General features: G+C 39.9%; 1 protein-coding gene across 1 annotated transcript; it reads left to right on the forward strand.

The window, feature by feature from the left end:
- Nucleotides 1-117: 117 nt before the first annotated feature.
- Nucleotides 118-16488, forward strand: CCNG2 (cyclin G2). The gene is made up of 8 exons (XM_074228549.1): nt 118-221; nt 337-459; nt 661-798; nt 7113-7363; nt 7593-7671; nt 7775-7873; nt 9088-9293; nt 12656-16488. The coding sequence occupies exons 2-8, from the start codon at nt 337-339 to the stop codon at nt 12777-12779; spliced, it is 1020 nt and encodes a 339-aa protein (XP_074084650.1). The 5' UTR covers nt 118-221; the 3' UTR covers nt 12780-16488.
- The last annotated feature ends 5033 nt before the right edge of the window (nt 16489-21521 follow it).

Consider the following 21521-nt stretch of genomic DNA (forward strand, 5'->3'; position numbering starts at 1 on the left):
TTCCGCGGCGGCGGAGGCCGGAGCTGGCGGGGCGGGCCCAGGGCGGCCGGCCGGCGGGGGGCGCGTCGGGACGGGCCGGGGCTGCGGCGATGCGGCTGGCGGCGTGAGGCCGGCGGCGGCGGCGGAGGAGGGGGCGCCGGGCCGCGGGTGGATGAGGGCCCCGGGGGGGCGCTGAGCCGCGGGGGCCCGCAGACGGAGCGGCCGGCCGCCGCGGGGACGCGGTGAGTGGGCGGCGGCCGGGGCCCCTTTGTCCCCCTGCCCCGGGCCCGGCGGGGGGCGGCAGCCCAGCCTCCCCCCCCCCCCCCCCCGGCTCACTTGCCCTTCTCCCGGCCGCAGATGAAGGACCCGGGGGCCGAGGAGGGGCTCCAGCTCTTCCGGCTGCTGAACCTCTACCTGGAGCGGGAGCAGCGGTGCCAGCCCCGGGAGCGGGGGCTCAGCCTCATCGAAGCCGCCGCCGAGGTGAGCGGGGAAGGGGCGGCGGGGACCGGGCTCGGGCCGGCACACAAAGGAGCCTCCGCTCCGGGGGCGGGGGCGGCCGCCGCAGCCCGCCCGGGCCCGCGGACACGACCCCGGGGCTCCCCGGCTCTGACCAGGGGGCCCGGCCCGGCCCGCGCTGCTTGTGAGCAAGCTCCCGGTGTGAACGGGCTCTCCCCCTCGTAGAGCGACAGCACCCTGTGTCCGAGGCTGAGGAACGGCAAGGCGGAAGACCTCAGGAGTTGGGCCAACTTCTTCGGGTCACGAACGGAAACCTTTGTCCTGGCTGTCAACATTCTGGATCGATTCTTGGCTCTTATGAAGGTACCGGGAGCGTCCCGTGTGTCTGCGCCTGTCCGCACGCCCTCCCTGAGCAGGAGTAGCTGCGTGTGTTTGTGAAGAGGATCGTGTGTGTGTGTGTGTGTGTGTGTGTGTGTGTGTGTGTGTGTGTGTTATTAAGAGGGTTTTATGTGTGTATTGGTTATCAATAGTTTTATGTGTGTATTTTTTTAGAAGATTTTGTCTATTTGTTATTAATTGGATTTTCTGCGTGTGTTATTGGTAATAGAATTTTATGTGTGTTGTATTTTTAAGAGGATTTTTATGTGTGTATTGGTTATTAATACGATTTTGTGTGTGTATTTGTTATTAATAGGATTTTATGTATGTACCGGTTATTAATAGGATTTTGTATGTGTGTGTTTGTTCTTAATACGATTTTATGTGTGTGTGTTGGTTAGTAATAGAATTTTATGTGCGTGTATTTTTAAGGGGATTTTTAATGTGTGTATTGGTTATTAATAGGATTTTGTGTGCGCATTTGTCAATAGGATTTTATGTGTGTGTTATTGGTTAGTAATAGAATTTTGTGTGTATTTTTAAGAGGATTTTTAATGTGTGTATTGGTTATTAATCGGATTTTGTGTGTGTATTTGTCATTAATAGGATTTTATGTGTGTGTTATTAGTAATAGAGTTTTGTGTGTATTTTTAAGAGGATTTTTAATGTGTGTATTGGTTATTAATAGGATTTTGTATGCGCATTTGTCATTAATAGGATTTTATGTGTGTTATTGGTTAGTAATAGAATTTTGTGTGTATTTTTAAGAGGATTTTTATGTGTGTATCGGTTATTAATACGATTTTGTGTGTGTATTTGTCATTAATAGGATTTTATGTATGTACTGGTTATTAATAGGATTTTGTATGTGTGTTCTTAATACGATTTTATGTGTGCGTGTTGGTTAGTAATAGAATTTTATGTGTGTATTTTTAAGGGGATTTTTAATGTGTGTATTGGTTATTAATAGGATTTTGTGTGCACATTTGTCATTAATAGGATTTTATGTGTGTGTTATTGGTTAGTAATAGAGTTTTGTGTGTATTTTTAAGAGGATTTTTAATGTGTGTATTGGTTATTAATAGGATTTTGTGTGCGTATTTGTCATTAATAGGATTTTATGTGTGTTATTAGTAATAGAATTTTGTGTGTATTTTTAAGAGGATTTTTAATGTGTGTATTGGTTATTAATACAATTTTTTGTGTGTATTGGTTATTAATAGGATTTTATGTATGTACTTGTTATTAATAGGATTTTGTATGTGTGTATTTGTTCTTAATACGATTTTATGTGTGTGTGTTGGTTAGTAATAGAATTTTATGTGTGTGTGTTTTTAAGAGGATTTTATGACTGTATGTGTGTATTGGTTATTGATAGCATTTTGTGGTGTTTTTTTAGCCAACACAAGTTGATTCAAACTTTTCTTCACACCATGAGGCACGCTAAGGTTGGCAACTTTATAGATAAATTGTTGAAGGTAATTTAGCAACTTGAGTGAGGGAGAGAGTAAGAAAAGAAAACTAAACAAGGCCACAGATTTTACTCATTTTGTAGCCATTGTAACTCTCCTTAGGGGGATGAAGAAAAGGAAAGACTACATAGATTAATTTTTTTAAATGTTTGGGGCTCATGGGGATCCTTTTCATTGCATTTTGTCCAATGATTAATTGGTATGATCTTCCTTCTCTGTTGATGATGTCACCAATGAGATGTACATTAAAAATGTACATGTGCAGAATTTTTTTAAAAAAAAATTCCTCTTTTTGAATTTAAAAAAATCTTTATATCCAGCACTTAGCATGCAAATACAATTAATAAAACAGTTCTGACAGTCAAACAGCTTTCATTCTGATGGGGAGACAGATACACATACAGGTAAATAGACCAGTTTTTATCCAAGGGTGTAGTTGGGGAGAAGGTTCTACTTAATTTAATCTTACATAAAAGGATTCTGTGTGACAGATGATGAGGAAGATGGACATGCTTGAGAAGCTGTGGAGCCAGTGCCGAGACACAGTTGTGTGTGAGGAATAGAGACAGGGTGGGTTTGACCGGATTACAGAGGGAGGATGAGAATAATGGTAGTGAATCTGGGAATAAGTTGGGAACAAACTGGGGCAGGCTGAACAAGAATTACTGTTTTTTTCCTAGAGGCCATCAGAGGTACTACAGTTTGAGTTGGAGAATGATATGGTCATATCTTTCAGATGATTACTTTGGTGCAGTGTGTAGGATTGCCTTAAGTAGGAAGAGACAGGAGAGCGGGTGGCCAATTAAGAGGCTGTTGCAACCATCTAGGCAAGAGGTAGCAAGGGCTTGAACTAGGTGGTGACTGAAATAATTCCTGTAATAATCCTGGGGTTTATCCTATGTAGGACAAGATCTGACAAATATAAATATAATAATGTCATATTGTAAGTTATGTAAAATTCGTGATGGTTTTTCAGTATATTCTGCTTCTGTAGGGATCATTCTTAAATCATTTGTGAATTTTGATTGAAGTGCGAGCTATTTCTCCAGTGATGAAAAAGTGGGACATAGAGCTGGGGGAGTTGAATTCCATCTGTATTACTATAAGGAGAAGAAGCAAGGCACTAAAGTTTATTGTTTGATTAAAATTGCAATTGAATCAAAGGATAGCTCCTTCACAATAGTATAGTAATAGCAAGGGAGAGAAGTGGCAGAAACCGTTTTATACATAGGAACAGAGGCTGCAGAAAATAGTTCATGGGACAGTTGATTGCTGTTATAATACTGGTGGTAAGTAATTACAAAAAGATCACCACAAAAAGAAAGGCAGCTTTTATATATACCAACAGTGGTTGCTGAGGACACAGTATAAGAACCTTTGTAAAGAACTTAATAAGATTTTCCAAATAAAATATCTGCATTCTTGAAACATGGAGACTTTGGTGTAGAAATGGAAAATGGTGGGGATGGCAAGAAATATTTGGGAGAATATGGTCCAGGAGGAAGACATGAAGAGGGCCAAAGATTCATGTCTTTGTGTTTTGAAGGACTTTCCTTAAAAAAGAGGGAGAGAATAGTAAGTTCAGGATGTGGAGAGCACCTAGTAATCACAAGTAATGAAACAAGCTATATTTTAAGAGAAAGAAAAAGGACACTATTGAAGTAGGAGTTATCCCTGAGGTAGCTGTTTGTGTGTAGTCAAACTGAATCCATTGGAGCTAAGATTTGGATTTCTTTTGAAAAAGAGAATAATGAGAAAAGGAGGGATGTGTGAATGTACACCAAACACACACATACATACAGATATACATATGTATATCCATCTATAAAATTTTAACTGACTTAATCTGAATGAGTTGTTGAAAACAAAAGGATAAAAGAAACAAATGACATGAACTGTTAAAACATGGAGACTAGAACATCTGAAAAAAACCAAACCACAAAATCTGACTCACCATGTATTTGCTATTACTTGCCAAAGGGAGAAAGAAGGCTGCTGAAAACAACATAGATTGATGAAGGGTGACAGACAGGAGCAGTATTATAAAGCAGGGAAACAGTAGAAGTAAAATCAGTTTAAAGAAAACTTGGTAAGACATCTAGCTAAGCAAAGTCATCTCAGTGGTTTTTAAGAATAAAATGATAGGACTCCAAACAAAAGACAAATGGAAAAGATTTGTAAAAATCATCTCAATAAACTTTCCTGTCAGGGATAAGTGACACAGCCACACCTGACTGTCTGTCATTGTCTCTGAGGTGGCTTATGAACAGTCAGGAAAGAAACACTGGATCTGAAGAACACTGAGTTCAAATCTCGACTCTACCATTTATCATATGTCTTTGGCAAGTCACAGTTAACCTCTCTAGGCCTCTGTTTTGTTTTTGTTTTGTTTTATTGCTAAAATAAGGATTCTGGATTAAAAGGTCTCTTCTATGGTCTTATAAAAATAGCACTTAAGAGAATAAAGATGGAGGGAGAATGGCAATAGGAGGAGGGGGGAAGAGGAGAGTTGTACTCCAGGTGTATAGTTCTGAAAGTCTGTGTATAGGGGGCAGGGAATTCAGGTCTTAACTAGTACTGGAAAAAAAAGATAAACAAGAGTATAGCACTACCTACCACTCTCCCATCTATGCAGTATCTTTGAGAGTAGTTTTCTTAGAAATTTGGAGCATTTTTGATAAGGGGCATTCATTAATATAAGGAAAGTGAACTTTTGTGAGCAATTATCAATAAAGGACCACATCTTTACCATTTGACAATTAACTGAAAAAAGATATAGGCATCCTTCAAGCTTATATTTCATTGCTTTTTAAAAAAATGACTTGATGGAGTAGAGAAAAATGCTTCTCTACAGGCTCCTTTACTCTAGCTATGTTTTAAGGTCATTGAGGATTCCTTAGAAGATGTAAAAGAAAATAACAGTGCCCTATGAATTGCTAATCATAAGCACCAGGAGTGGCATAAAACAATGAGATGTATATTTGTTAGGAGTATTTATCACTGTGGTGGAGGAGATGGAGCAAAAAGTCCAAGTTGGGATCTGCCTGTGGGGGCCTCTTAAGTATTCCTGTTTGTGGATGACATTATACTGCTTATAGCAAACCAGAGAATATTGTAGGCAGGGCTTCCTAATCCATCCCCACAAGAAAGAGTAACTGGTTGAAGAATTCTTAGTTCCTAAATTTCAACATGTATTTAGATAGGATATGACTTGACTACACTATAGCAAGAACCTATCCAACTACATGGGTCTTTTGGGAAAACCTAGAGTTAAAAGGGAAGAGAGCTAGAAGGCTGGCTTGCTTCCTAGAAATTGCCAACCTCTTTTACTGACCTCAAGCTTCCTATGAAATCAGAGGCCGTGTTGTTGTTGCTAATATTCTACTGGTGCAGCAGTATGGCAATGACATGTGGTGCACCACTGAAAGAAGAAGTCAAGGGTATTATTAGCACATATAGAGCCGCAGAGACCAGGGAGGGATGACAGAGAAGAACATGAGGAAGGGATGTTAATCCGTCTAGTAAGGCAGAAGATGGAGTGGTCCCATGGCAAAAGCAGGGGGCTCCAGGGGGACAGCCAAGGCTGCCTTCTGGTCTTGAGATGTCAGGAGATGTGGAGACAGGCCTCCCACAAGGAATGTTGGGTGAGCTCTTTGTGGCAAGCTCTTTGAGAAAATATAGACAAGAATCGAATGGACTGAGCGAGCAGGAAGGAATCACAGGACCATTGGAGTAACTAGAAAACTGAAGCTTGGACTTTGGCGAACTATTAAAGACCTTTTGATAGTTCTGACTTGAGATGTAAAGTGAGGAGCCTGCACGCTGTGTTCAGTGTTTGTTTGGAAAACATAGTGACCAAGTAGTCCAGGGTTGCCAAGGACTGAGAAGGAAAGGTCTCCCAAGTGTTCGATTCTCTCCTCTTCCTTCTGTCAGATATTTCCTTTGGGGTACAATGACTTAACCTGTGATTACATTGCTTCTCCTCCGTCCCCTGCATATGTACAGCTAGCTAAGCAGATAAAAACAGGGTAGTATTACTTTGAGCTCTGCAGTAATTGTGGTTTCAGTGTTGAAATACATGCTATATTGGGACATTGATATCAGTCTGATGCTACTGAAAGACTCATTTTTAGTGTCAGAAAAATGTTATCCAAGCAAGTTTTTTTTTTCAATTTTATCATTACTGACCATTGTTAAACAAAAAGTTAAAGTGGTACAACTATTTTTTAAAAATTTCATAATTTAATCTTATTGTTGCTAAAGGTGCTCATTCTCTGAGAGATTTAGAAGTTTTCTTTTTGGAAAAAAGTATGAGCAATAGGATCATTGTAACAAGTGTCTGTCTTTTGTATCTGGATCTTTTTATGGGTTTTCTTTTGTTTTGATTACTCTAGGTAAAAGTTTTTTTGGGGGGTAGGAATATCTAAATATGTTAAGTACAAAATCTGAGTTGGTAAGTGACCATCTATTCTTTATTTGATGCTTTTGAATGAAAAAGGAGCCCCAGTTTTTCCAGGAAGCCTTTTGGGGTCTCTCTGGTTAATAGTGTTCTGTGCATCAAGCTGAAACTTGCCTGTCTTAAGTGATAGAGTTGTGAAGGTTCTCTCTGGTGTTTGATCAGACTTCATATCAACTCTTAACACTTGACCTCTGTGACTTTCCATTTCATCCTCTGTAAAAATCTGCCTGCCTCTCCCTACTGAAAAACTCAAATTCAGTCATGTGTGTCGATTGCTTTATAAACCTTTAAAACATTTTGTCAGCTGTTAATCTTCTTGGAAAAATCTTTTGCCCTTTTGAGATTCTAAAGACATCTTTGTTCTTCAGGTGAAGCCTAAACATTTGTCTTGCATTGGAGTCTGTTGTTTTCTTCTGGCTGCTAGAATAATCGAAGAGGAATGCAATATTCCATCAACCCATGATGTCATCAGAATTAGTCAGTGTAAATGTACTGCTTCTGACATAAAACGGATGGAAAAAATTATCTCTGAAAAGTTGCACTATGAATTAGAAGCTACTACTGCCTTAAACTTTTTGCACTTATACTACACCATTGTACTTCGTCATACTTCAGAAAGGTGAGCACAAGTCAACGTCACATCCCATAGTTTGAGCATCCTTGGCTACTTGGGCGATAAAGCTCGATGCTTGCACTTGTAAAACTGGTTCCTTCTCTAAGTTCAGTTCTATTGCTTCACCTTATATAGCTCCACATTTTAAAATTAAGTCTTGAAAACATTTGAAATCTTAATCTGGGAAATTTTTATCGATCAGTGTAAAACTTTTTTCTTTGGATATGTTTTATAGGAAAGAAGTATTAAGCCTTGATAAATTGGAGGCTCAGCTAAAAGCTTGCAACTGCCGACTAACTTTTTCAAAAGCAAAAGTAAGTATCATTTATTTTTGTTGTGTAGTGACAGTATAATTATGAGCTTTTGACAAATATGTTGAGGAAATTTATACATACCTCTCTCCTTTCTTTCCCACAGCCGTCTGTATTAGCTTTGTGCCTTCTTAATCTAGAAGTGGAAACTTTGAAATCTATTGAATTATTGGAAATTCTTCTTCTTGTCCAGAAGCATTCCAAGGTAAATAGTTTTATATTTTAGGGAGTTTTACTTTTAAAAATCTCACATAGGAAACCAAACCTCGGGATGAGTGCTAATAGTTTTATATTTTAGGGAGTTTTACTTTTAAAAATCTCACATAGGAAACCAAACCTAGGGATGAGTGCTTGTAGAGTTCCCATGTTTACTGGGATGTTTTAGACTCTCCAGTGGCATCATGTCTGGAATAGGGAGACAAGGATCCTCTGCCCTACCTGGGTCAGACCTCATCTGGAATGTTGTTTGGTGTAGCTCTCGTATGGGAAGGAGGTGTAGATGGACTGGAGTGGGGCCAGACAGGTAGCCCGAGGGCTCCAGAACCGTGAGGGACAGATGGAGGAGCTTGGTAGGGGGCTGAGGCTGTCCTCCTGCGGGCTTTAAAAGCATTCTCATTGCCTCTCACCAACAACCTTAGGAGGTAGAGGGGCTATTATTATCCTCATTGTACAAATGAGGAAACTGAGGCAAACAGTGTGAGTGACTAGTGAGGCTGGGTTTGAATTCAGGCCTTCTGTTAGATGCTCTAGCTGTGTGACCCTGGGAAAGTCTCCTACTCTCTACCTGCCTGCTGGGCAAAGTGGAGATAATAAAAGCACCTCTCTCCTGGGGTAGTTATATGGTTCAAAAGAGATAAATAATTGTAAAGTACAAGCCCTGCTTCCAGTCTCAGTGAGCCCTGAGCAAATGTTGACTGTCATCATTATCATCATTATTGCTAAATGAGATAATATAAATGGGAACTATTATGATTCTTTTCTAGGTCTTTTTCTGATAACTGAAAGTCTTCATGTTAACTGAATCAAGAATTAAATTCTTCCTTAAAAGCAAGTGGTATTCCTTACTGTTTTGGGAAATAACTTCTTTCTGGAAAAAAACTCTTAAGTCCTTAAAGGAATTTAAGAAATATGTTCACCAAATTTTAAGCTTCTACCATATTTGAACCACATGCACACACATACTACTGTACACACTGTCAAATTCAGTGAACATTTACCCAGTTCCTACTACATACTAAGTACTGGGAATACAAAAAAGGCAAGAAACAGTGGAATGGGGAGCCCACATGCACACAAGCATATAGCTGAAAAAGCTGTATGGTGTGGTCTTGACTTGGATCTGCGCAGCCAGGCTAAGTATTGTTTGAAGACTGTCTGGCATCCTTTCTCATCTTCTGAAATGACTAAATTGTGTTTTAGATTAATGATGCCGATTTCTCTTACTGGAGGGACCTAGTCTCCAAATGCTTAGCAGAGTACTCTTCTCCGGAGTGCTGCAAGCCCGATCACAAGAAGCTTGTGTGGATCGTCTCCCGGCGCACAGCGCAGAATCTTCACAACAGCTACTACAGTGTCCCCGAGCTACCCACCATTCCAGAGGGGGGCTGCTTTGAGGAGAGTCAGAGGTGAGCTGCCAGCACCTCTTACCCTTGTCCTTGTGGTGTTCTAGCTGGCTGAAGAACACCGGACTGGGCTGGGGTCTTTTTTTTTTTTAATTTAAATTTATTTTTATTAAAGCTATTATTTGAGTTTTACATTTTCCCCCCATCTTGCTTCCCTCCCCCTCCCCCCCCACAGAAAGCACTCTGTCAGTCTTTACTTTGTTTCCATGTTGTACCTTGATCCAAATTGGGTGTGATGAGAGAGAAATCATATCCCCCAAAGAGAACAGAATTCTCAGAGGTAACAATATCAGACAATAAGCTGTTTTTTTTTTTTTCTAAATTAAAGGGAATAGTCCTTGCACTTTGTTCAAACTCCACAGCTCCTTATCTGGATACAGATGGCACTCTCCTTTACAGACAGCCCAAAATTGTTCCCGATTGTTGCACTGATGGAATGAGCAAATCCTTCAAGGTTGAACATCACTCCCATGTTGCTGTTAGGGTGTACAGTGCTTTTTCTGGTTCTGCTCATCTCACTCAGCATCAGTTCATGCAAATCCCTCCAGGTTTCCCTGAAATCCCGTCCCTCCTGGTTTCTAATAGAACAATAGTGTTCCATGACATACATATACCACAGTTTGCTAAACTATTCCCCAATTGAAGGACATTTACTGGATTTCCAATTCTTTGCCACACAAACAGGGCGGCTATAAATATTTTTGTACAAGTAATGTTTTTACCCTTTTTCCTCATCTCTTCAAGGGTATAGACCCAGTAGTGGCATTGCTGGGTCAAAGGGTATGCACATTTTTGTTGCCCTTTGGGCATAGTTCCAAATAGCTCTCCAGAAGGGTTAGATGAGTTCACAGCTCCACCAACAGTGTAATAGTGTCCCAGATTTCCCACATCCCTTCCAACAATGATCATTATCCTTCCTGGTCATACTGGCCAATCTGAGAGGTGTGAGGTGGTACCTCAGAGAAGCTTTAATTTGCATTTCTCTAATAATTAATGATTTAGAGCATTTTTTCATATGGCTATGGATTACTTTGATCTCCTCATCTATAAATTGCCTTTGCATATCCTTTGACTATTTGTCAATCGGGGAATGGCTTTTTGTTTTAAAAATATGACTCAGTTCTCTGTATATTTTAGAAATGAGTCCTTTGTCAGAATCATTAGTTGTAAAGATTGTTTCCCAATTTACTACATTTCTTTTGATCTTGGTTACATTGGTTTTATCTGTGCAAAAGCTTTTCAATTTAATGTAATCGAAATCATCTAATTGGTTTTTGGTGATGTTTTCCAACTCTTCCTTGGTCATAAACTGTTCCCCTTTCCATAGATCTGACAGGTAGACTAGTCCTTGATCTTCTAATTTGCTTATAGTATTGTTTTTTATGTCTATGTCCTGTAACCATTTGGATCTTATCTTGGTAAAGGGTGTGAGGTGTTGGTCTAATCTAAGTTTCTTCCATACTAACTTCCAATTTTCCCCTGGGCTGGGGTCTTGCGGGTTGAGTCTGGTTTCTTTATCTGACAGATGGGGAAACAGGCTCAGCCGCAGGAGGAGAAAGAGCTGAGCGTGTCATCTATTCGTGTTCGTGTTTTTTTCTTAGGAGTGCAGACAGGAAAGAAAAGTTAAATTATTCTGTCCAGGAAATTATGTTGTTTACACACCTTTGTAATAAACATTTTATTTGAAACAAATTTTTTGAGGCAGATTTAGAGGGAAAAGCAGGCATTTATGGTGGATGCACACTTGTGTGACTAGGCATTCTTCTCATGGACTTTCTAGCTTAATATTTTCCCCAGAACTTTTGATAGGATCACATTGTTGAGTGTTTGGAGAAATGCCAGGCCAGCTGATTGTCTGCTAAAAAACATAGATAGTAGAATTTATTCTGTTTGGAAGGGCTGGTTAACTGTAGTTTAACTGTGTGATAATTGGGTCTATGCTTTTTTTAAAATGTAAAGTTTTGATTATTTACTAAAACAACTACTGTATTTGTTGTGAAGACCCTCATCAGGGTAAACAAAAATTCACACATGCTTCAGAACCTAGGGACTCTGTAGCTAGACTTCCACATGTGTAGAATTTCTCTTAGCAAAATCAAAAAGAGAATAGCCATTTTTCTTTTAATTATTTTGTAGCAATACTTTAGAGATTTTTATCCTCAAAATATTTTATAGCTAATAGAAGCAATTTGAAATATACAGGAAGATTTTTTTTTAAAAGTGATTTACCAGGGGGCGGCTAGGTGGTGCAGTGGATAGAGCACTGGCCTTGGAGTCAGGAGTACCTGAGTTCAAATCTGGCCTCAGACACTTAATAATTACCTAGCTGTGTGGCCTTGGGCAAGTCACTTAACAACTTAGCCACTTAATTTCAAAAACTTTAAAAAAAAAGTGATTTACCAAACAGATATCTTATTGTCTGATCTTGTTACCTCTTAGACTTCTTGTCTCTTCCTTAAGGATATGATTTCTCTCTCATCACACTCAATTTGGATCGATGTACAACATGGAAACAAAGTAAAGACCCGACAAAATGCTTTCTTGGGGGGGGGAGTAAGATTGGGGGGAAAATTGTAAAACTCAAATAATACCTTTAATAAAAAAATTTTTTTAAAGCTTTTATTGAAACAATTAAAAAAAGTGATTTTCCATTAAGTATCTAGCTTAGCATTTTGTAGCTCTGAAGTATAGAGTCTTTTGTATGATGGCCAAAAATCCAAATTTGTGGACAGTATTTATTTTGCATATTTGAGTCTTTAGTTGCTATTTTTTGTGTAAAATGAGGGGGTTGATCTGAGATGAGATCCAGTTATAAGCATTTTATGAGACTAAATATTCATTTCAAGGATGATGTATTTCATATGTATATATATATATATATATATGTATATATATATATAAAAGAAATGAAATACATTGTATCAGAAAATGATCTTTTTACCTTGATTATAATTAATAATCCAGATGCCAAACCATATAGTTTCCTGTTTGTCCAGAGTTGTGAAAAGAGTACTAGCCTTAAAAGTTCAGAAGTCTTGAGTCTAGTGCTTGTCTTGGGTCCATCCCAGGTCTGTGACCTGAGCAAATGATTCAGACTGTCTTGGCCTCATTCTCCATCAATAAGATGGAGTCTTGTCATGCTCTAGAAAGCAATCTCTACTGGTTTTGTCTTTTGATTGTAGGGAAGGGGCTTGGGAGCGTCCTTGGTCTCCGCTATCTCAGGAGTTGGCAACATGTTCACCAGGGAAAGTGAAGAGGAACTCTACATTGGGAACTCGCAGGATTTCAAGAATACATTGAAATCGGTTTCCCAGAAGTTTTCAAGTGTATCGACAATAAGATCTGTTTTTTTTGTCCCTTTTCAGTGAGGACTCTTGTGAAGATATGAGTTGTGGAGAAGAAAGTCTGAGCAGCTCTCCTCCCAGTGATCGAGAATGCACCTTCTACTTTGATTTCAAGGTGGCACAAGCCCTGTGCTTCCAATCTTAGAAATCTCATCGTATGAAGTACAAGTTTGGAGTCTGCCTACAGGTTTCTAAGCAATAAATAGGGGATAATCTTCCCCTCCCCTTTATCTTTCAGGAAGGAGTTGCATGGACTGGATCCACCTACTTTCTGTTTATTATTCAGATCAGATCTGGTCTATTTTCATATTTAATTCTAAGCCATTTAATGGGTTTATGCTTCTTAGACAAGTAGTGAAAATTCTTAGGGTGGCACTTTTTTTCCTTCTGATAGTCATGCATTTTTAGCTGGGGGTTGGGTTGGGGGATTGGGGAGGGATAATTAAAACCTTGAATTTACTACTTTTCAGAGGGTTGTTGGTTTTTTTTTTTTAGATAAACGCAGTCTAAATATATATGGGTCTTTTACAACTTCACGTAAAGTCTTCAGGTATTGTCATTTAAACCTATTTGGGAGTGTGCCTATGCTCTCTTGGCAGGGACAGTGGATAGCCCTCTTAACAGTTTCATAAATGTGTCTTCATGATGGAGGATATATTTAAACATGTCAGGATATGCTTTTTAAAAATTGAATGTAATATCCGATACAGACCCAGCAAAACATAAAATGTAGTTGTCTTGCTTTTGTGCATTTTAATATTTGGTGTCTTAGTTGAAGTTGACACACTAGCTACAGAAAGAATTAACAAGCTAGTAAGCTGGCAATACTTGCATTTTTTTTAAGTCTAAGTGTTTTAGCCCTTTAGTTTATCTTAGTGTAATAAAACCCATAATCAAAACTAGTTTTGCATGCATATAGAAAAGCTCTTAGTGCTGGATAAGGTTATAATGTAGAACTGGGTTAACAGTGGGATTGCTAAATGTGGATGTGACAACAAACACCTGGTTTTGTTGCATTAAAAAAAATCACATGTTAGTAATAATTACATTGTACATTGAGGATACAGGAAGTCAATAGAATGTAATTCACATTTCAAGAATAACGGTGTTAGTTGGGGTGGGGGGATGAAGCTGAAATATGAAGTGAAAAGATGTCTGTGGTAGTGTGTGTCTCTCTGTGTGTGTGTGTGTGTGTGTGTGTGTGTGTAAGTCAGTGTCTGGCTGTGGTACAGATGTCAGAATGGTGATGTGCGAACCGATCAACTTTGTACTCTCTGGTTTGGTAAAATGAAATGTATTTTTAAAAGTTTACAAAATGTACATAAAAATGTAAATCTTAAAAAATGTACAGAAAAAAAGGACTGTATTTTTTTACATTGTGTAACTGTAGACATTGCGTGTAGATATAATTTATTGTGTATTCTGTATCATAGAAAATGTATATTGATGACTTGCTTTGTTTCTTTTCTACTTTAAGTCAGCATTTGATAGGTGTTTTTCCAAAGTAGAGTTAGAGGGGATCTGACAGATTACTGTTCAGAATAAAGGAAAAGTTAATGAAGCATTACCAATTGTCTTTGTCTCATTTATGAATCTCGTTACTAAATAAGGATCCATTCATTCCTCCTCCTATCCCCAGTTTTGAAAAGCTTATCATGAATTAGTTTATTGATTTAAAAATTTCTAACTTGAACTTCTCTTCACCATCTGATCTCATGTGTCTTTCTAGCTTGTCAGTATGCTTTTCTTGATTACATGGTTTTTGTTTTACTAACCCCTGTCTCCTACCTCCAAGCCTTTCCATGTGGGAGCACCACAGTGCAGAAGTGGGACCTGGAAGCCTCCCACTCCAAATCTAGCCTCAGAATCCCAACTGTTGATCCTGGGCAGGTCACTTGACCTCTGCCTTCGGTTCCTTAATTTTCAAGTGAGAATGGTAATTCCACCCACCTCCCTGAACGTGGATCCAACTGCAAGTTTGATGCATCGGGCTTCAGAAAGATGAGTTCCCTCAGAGAGCTGTTTCCCTGATCTGAGAAGGCACAACAGGATGATACCATTTTTTAAAGGGATGGGTTTGGTAGACAGATTTAGGGCCCCCTGACTCTCTCTGACCAGTCTGCTATGGCTCGAACTCCTCCAAGCCTGTGCTGGAGTCAGCTCTAACCACAGCTTTCAAGAGCTGATTCACATTTTAAGGTTGAGTGTTTACAACATAGAAATCAGCAATGGCTAAAAGTCTGGCTTGTTTTATTGTTTTGTTGATTGTGTGTGTCCAGATCAGCACCCCCTCTGTGTTGCTCAATCACTGCCTTGTAGAAGTCTGAGGGAGTAAGTCACCAGACTGGGGGCAGGTGACTGACTGCAGGCTAATGATGATGATGATGATGATGATGATGATGATGATGATGATGATGATGATGAGAGATGGCATTATTTAGCACTTTCAGGTTTGTAAAATTGTGCATTCATCATATTTGAGTCTTAAAACACCCCTAGCCACACATTTGGTTATTTCCTATAGATCTTTCTTGCCAGACCGTCACACGGGGGGTCTGGGAAAATTATCTGGTGAAATTGAAACAGAAATTGGGGTAATGCCAAGCAGCTCTCAGGATGGATTCATTCATTCAAAAATGCAGGGGGGATGAAGTGAGGAGACCCAGGATCCTCTTAGTGTTCAGTGTGGGGAAGAGGAAAATATTCTTTTTTCATGAAGCATGGAGTTGAGAGGAAGGTGACTGATGGTCAATCTGAGTACTGACATCTAAGACTAAGGCAAATAAACTTTGGGATATTTCTGAAATTCTCCACTTTGTCCCCCCCACCCCCATCTTTGTATTGGATTTGATGGACTAATGGGTGAGTCCCCCTAGAGCAGGGTCGGGACCTTTTTTTCTGCCGAGGCCCATCAGGATATTTATAATATCATTCACAAACTATAGTTAGTCAAACACTTCACCTCTAAAAAGTACCTAGATTGATTGAATTTGGAATTAAGCCTGTGATCAGATCAATAAGGCCTGCAAGCTGGAGGTCCCCCATCCCCCCACCCTAGGGATGGGCTGAAATTCCCTCAAGGCTCACAGGCTTTCCAAACTAGGAATGCAGGGGGACTGGAGTAGTTCTGTGAGTCACTATGGTTTGAAAAGTGAGGGAGGCACCAAATAGATAATGCACTGGAGTGCCAGATCTGGAGATGGGCAGATCTGAATTCAAATGTGGCCTCAGACATTTACTGTGTTACCCTGGGTAAGTCTATTTGCCCCTCAGTTCCCTCATCTGTAAAATGAATTGGAGAAGGAAATGGCAATCTTTGCCAAAAAAAAACCCAAATAGGTCACAAAGAGTTTGATATGACTAAACCACTAAGAAATATATCAGTAGTGGGGTTACTATTATGTTAATAGTTTTTATGTATGTATGAATGGTGATTTAGGCCATAATAATCTACTAACATCCAAAAGGGAACCTGAGAGGCTTATTGGACTTTTGATTTTCATGATTTTGCTCTATCTTGGTTTTCCTCCTATTTGTCAAATTACTCAGTTTTCTATGCTGGATCTTCATTTAAGCCCTACCTGCTAACAGTGGGTGTCAAACTTTAAGTCTCTGTCCTGAGCCCTTTATCCTATTTGACTTGATGATCTCATCAGCTCCCATGAATTCGATTATTTCTAGACTGATGATTCTCAGATCTACATGCCAGTCCTAACCTTTCTCCCAACTCCTGGACCTGCATCACCCGTTGCATAGTGTATATCTCAAAATCGTGTCCCAGAGCCATCTTAAACTTAACATAAACAAAACTGGACTTACTATCTTACCCTCTTTTTGGGGGTATTTTTTCCAATTGCATGTTAAGATAGTTTTCAGCATTCATTTTTTGTAAGATTTTGAGTTCTACTTATTTCTCCTTCCCTTCCTTCATCCCAAGCAAATAATCTGATATAGGTTATATATGTATAGTCATATTAATTGTATTTCTATATTATTTGTGTTGTGAAAGAAGAATCAGAACAAAAGGAAAAACCCTGAGAAAGAAAAAGCAAAAAACAAATTTAAAAAAGTGAAAATAGGGGGTGGCTAGGTGGCACAGTGAATAGAGCACAAGTCCTGTAGTCAGGAGGACCTGAGTTCAAATGTGGCCTCAGACACTTAATAATTACCTAGCTGTGTGGCCTTGGGCAAGCCACTCAACTCCATTGCCTTGAAAAAATCTAAAAAACAACAAAAAGTGAAAATAGAAAGTTTGGGTCTCCTTCAGACTCCATAATTCTTTCTCCGGATGTGGATGGCATTTTCCATCACAGGTCTTTTAGAATTGTCTTGGATCACTGTATTGCTGGGAAGAGTTAAATATCATAATTGATCATCACACAATGTTGCTGTTACTGTGTACTATGTCATCTTGGTTCTGCTTGGCATCATTTCAAAGGTACAAATTGTTCTCCAGAATGGTTGGATCAGTTCACAACTCTACCAACAATGCATTAGTGTATCAGATCTCCCACATTGTTTACAACATTTCCTTTTTTTGGCCAATCTGATAGATGGGAGGAGGTACCTCAGGGTTCCTTAATTTGTATGTTTCTAGTCAATAATGATTTTTTTTTAGGTTTTTTTGAAAGGCAAATGGGGTTAAGTGGCTTGCCCAAGGCCACACAGCTAGGTAATTATTAAGTGTCTGAGACTGGATTTGAACCCAGGTACTCCTGACTCCAGGGCTGGTGCTTTATCCACTACCCCACCTAGCCTCCCTGTGTCAATAATGATTTAAGGCATTTTTCTTATAACTATAGATAGCTTTAACTTTTTCATCTGAAAACTTTTCAAGGGGAAGATAGCCCAAGAAATTTTTTGGTCTTTTTATCTCCAGCACTTAAGAAAATCAATAGTCCCCCATTTGTGTCCCCCCCCCCCCCCATAACTTTCATTTTTACCAAGTAGGAGTGTCAATTTTTCCTTCTGGGTGGGTCAGGTTTTGTTTTGTTTTGTTTTGAAGTTTCTGTTCTTAGGACCAGGTAGCTTTTGGCAGGTGCCATTGGGGTGGTCTGACATGACTTCTGGAGCAGCACGCTCCCTAAGTGACCTCTTTCCATGAAACTTTTGAAAATCAAATGCTTCTCTGTTATCTTTCCTTAGTTGTTTCTAGAGGAAGGTGAAGGGGAGTTTTCAGGAAGAATTGCCCATTATTAGATGATACAAGATATAAGTTTCCATTGTGGAATGGAAATAGATACTCAGGATTCCACTCATGGATCCTCCTTGGGTGTTGGCATTCTTCAAGAACAGGTTGTGATTTGCTGGGGGCTGAGACTTAAGCTCTTTGTCTCCTCTGTGGGCCCAACAGATTCCTGCCTGCAAGGATCAGGGCTTGGGAACATTGTCTTGCTTAATTCACTGATAGCGTTTGGATTAGAAAAGAGGTATTTCAGCAGACAGTGGTCTACCCTCGGGGAGGGAGATCCTGGCAGGTTTCCCCAGTGAACTGAGCTGCATGGATGTTCAGGAAAGCCTTCAGGAAAACTAAGACAGGTGATTTATCTAGTGACCGGGTGTTGGCCACTGTTTGGTTGAGTAGTCTGGGGAGTGAGGACAACAGAAATGGACTTTCCACTTTGTGGTCAAGAGTAATAGAGGAATACTGCTGGTATCTCCCACCACATACAGTTTATGGAGCAGTGAGTACTCATCAGAGACTTCACACCCACTTGCATGAAGTTCATAAATCAGGTTGATGATTTAACAAGATCATCTGAGACTGGGGACTGGGTCAATCATCAACTAGGACATGAGAGTATCAGCTAGTATCTAAAGATAATACTGCTATCTCTATTCAACAATGCCCTTTTTAAAAGGATTTTTATTTTGTTTCCAATTACAAGCAAAAGTAGTTTTCAACAATCATTCATTTGCAAGTTAGAGTTCCACATTCTCCCTCAATGGTATTCTGGAACATTCTAACAGTATGCTAGAAATGTTAGGAAGGCATTCTTGACCAGCTTCTGACTGGCAAATCGATCATCCTTTCTCTAGCTCACGGCAAGAGATTTGAGACATAGTCAGCTACTTACGGTAGACATCTCCTTCCATTTTGGGGATGGGCCCATGCCCATTCATTCGGATCCTAGTTCTGCTTCTGACTCTCAGGACTTTGCCACCGACCCTGAGCCCCAGGGTGTTCAGAAGACCCTGAATACTGCCTCAACCCTCTCTCACTCCCTTCTTCCATTGGCAGAAGGCATCCCAAGGTCTTCATTTTGGGGAGGAACCCAACCTGTTCATCCTTCATTATTCTTTTCTATATTGTCACCTCCATTTTTTGCATGGTTTCTCCCATTTGAATGTAATCTCCTTGAGGGAAGGAATAGATTTTCTTTTTGCTTTTGTTTGTATTCCTAACACTTAAAACAGTAAATATTAAAAACATTTTTTTAGGATTTTGTTGGGGAGGCAATCAGGGTTAAGTGACTTGCCCAAAGTCACATTATTTTTCTTTGCTGAACTTGTTAATTTTTTTTAATTTAATATTCTCATTTTGTAAAAATGTTTTTTTACACATTAATAAAATATTCTTTAAGAGTAAATGAAATACCTCCTCCCTCCCATAAATACAGACTCTGTTGAGCGATAAAGTAAAGGGGAGAGAAAAAATTAAAATAAAAAAATAATAGTAATAATTGTAGGTATGGCCAGGTGGTACAATGGACAGAGTACCAGCCCTGGACCCATGAGCACTGGAGCCCACATCCGGCCCCGTATACCCAACAATCACCCAGCTGTGTGATATGCAAGCCACCCCAACCCCGCTGCCCTGCAAACCCCCCCCCCCAAAAAGGACCCAAAATAAAATAAAATAGTAATAATAGGGGTGGCTGGGTGGCAGACAGAGCATTGGCCCTTGAGCCTGGAGCACCCAGGTCCAAATCCGGCCTCAGACACCCAACAATCACCCTGCTATGCAGCCCCAGGCAGGCCACCGAGCCCCATTTGCCCTGAACCCCCCAAAATAATAATAAAAAATGTGCTTCGGTCTTTGTTCCAACACCAACAACTCTGTCATGGGTGGATCACATTCTTTAGGATAAGTCCATCACAAAAGTTACTTCCATGTTTTTCCACTGTTGCCATTGCTGATCACAACTCCCTCCTTTCGTATTTCTCCACTACCATGTACTATATTTTCTCTCTCCTTTCACTCTGACTCTGCTGTAGAGTAGCTGAGTGGCTCAGCAGACAGATCCCTGGTCCTGGGGCCAAGAGGTCCTGAGCCCCCATACCACCCCATAGGCCCAGCATCCACCTGGCCCTATGGTCCCGGACAGGCCTTCCAATCCCAGCCCCTTGCAAGAAGTAAAAAAGACAATGTGTTATATCTGACCACTCTCTCCCCATGGTCCATCCTCTCTTTTATTCACATTCCCACCCCTTCCCACTGCTCCCCCCTCCTTCTTACTCCAGATGTCTATACCCCATTGAGTATATATGCTGTTTCCTCTCCTAGCCACCTCTGATGAGAGCAAAGGTTCCCTCATTCCTCCCCACTTCCATATCATTGCAATAGCTCATTGTAATAAAGAAAAATCTTATTATATGAAATATCTTGGCCTATTCCCCCCTCCTTTTTCTTTCTCCCATTACATTTCCCTTTTTCTATTGACTCCATTTTTACACCATATTTTATCTTCGAATTCAGCTTTCTCCTGTGCTTCATCTATAAAAGCTCCTTCTACCTGCTCTATTAACTGAGAAGGTTCATATGAGTATTATCAGTGTCATTTTTCTATGCAGGAATACATGCAGTTCATCATCATTAAGTCCCTCATATTTCCCCCCTCTCCTCCAATCTCCATGCTTCACCTGAGTCCTGTATCTGAAGATCAAACCTTCTGTTCAGCTCTGGCCATTCCAATAGGAACGTTTGAAATTCCCCTGGTTCATTGAAAGTCCATCTTTTTCCCTGGAAGAGTACATTCATCCTTGCTGGGTAGTTGGTTCTTGGTTGCATTCTAAGCTCTTTTGCCTTCTGGCATATTATATTCCAAGCCCTATGAGCTTTTAATGTAGCTGCTGCTAAGTCCTATGAGATCCTGATTGCAGCTCCACGATATTTGAACTGTGTTCTTCTAGCTGCTTCTAATATTTTCTCTTTGACTTGGGAGTTCTTCAACTTGGCTATAACATTCCTGAGGGTTGGATTTTTGGGATCTCTTTCTCAGGGGGATCTGTGGATTCTCTCCATTTCTATTTTGCCCTCTGCTTCTAGGATATCAGGGCAATTTTCCTGTAGTAATTCTTTGAAAGTGATGTCAAGGCTTTTTTCCTGATCATGACTTTCAGGTATTCCAATAATTTTTAAAATTTTTAAATTATCTTTCCTAAGTCTGTTTTCCATATCAGTTGTTTTTTCAATGAGACGTTTCACATTTTCTTCTAATTTTTCATTTTTTTGGTTTTGAAGTATTGAGTCCTGATTTCTCATAAATTCAGCAATCTCCCTGCGTTCCGTTCTTTGTCTGAAGGATTTGTTCTCCTCAGAGAGCTTTCTTATCTCTTTTTCCATCTGGCCAATTCTGCTTTTTAAAGCATTCTTCTCCTCAATAACTTTTTGAACTGTTTTATCCATTTGACCTAAGCTTGTTTTTAGCATGCTATTTTCTTCAGCATTTTTTTGGATTCCCTTGACTAAGCTGCTGACTTCGTTTTCATGTTTTTCCTGTGTCTCTCTCATTTCTTTTCCCAGTTTTTCTTCTAACTCCCTCATTTGGTTTTCAAAGTCATAGTCTGAGCCCAATTTCTGTTTTCCTGGAGTCTTTAGATGCAGGAGCTTGTGCTTCCTCATCTTCAGACTGAGTATTTAAATCCTTCTTGGACTCATATGCAA

Source organism: Macrotis lagotis, chromosome 3, assembly GCF_037893015.1.
Source record: "Macrotis lagotis isolate mMagLag1 chromosome 3, bilby.v1.9.chrom.fasta, whole genome shotgun sequence".
NCBI lineage: Eukaryota > Metazoa > Chordata > Mammalia > Peramelemorphia > Peramelidae > Macrotis > Macrotis lagotis.

Bases quoted from the DNA above. Each gene is read 5' to 3' on its own strand.
- CCNG2 (XM_074228549.1), top strand. From the start codon at position 337: ATGAAGGACCCGGGGGCCGAGGAGGGGCTCCAGCTCTTCCGGCTGCTG. The intron at 460-660 runs GTGAGCGGGGAA...TCCCCCTCGTAG, and splicing joins TCATCGAAGCCGCCGCCGAG to AGCGACAGCACCCTGTGTCC. The intron at 7,874-9,087 runs GTAAATAGTTTT...ATTGTGTTTTAG, and splicing joins TTGTCCAGAAGCATTCCAAG to ATTAATGATGCCGATTTCTC.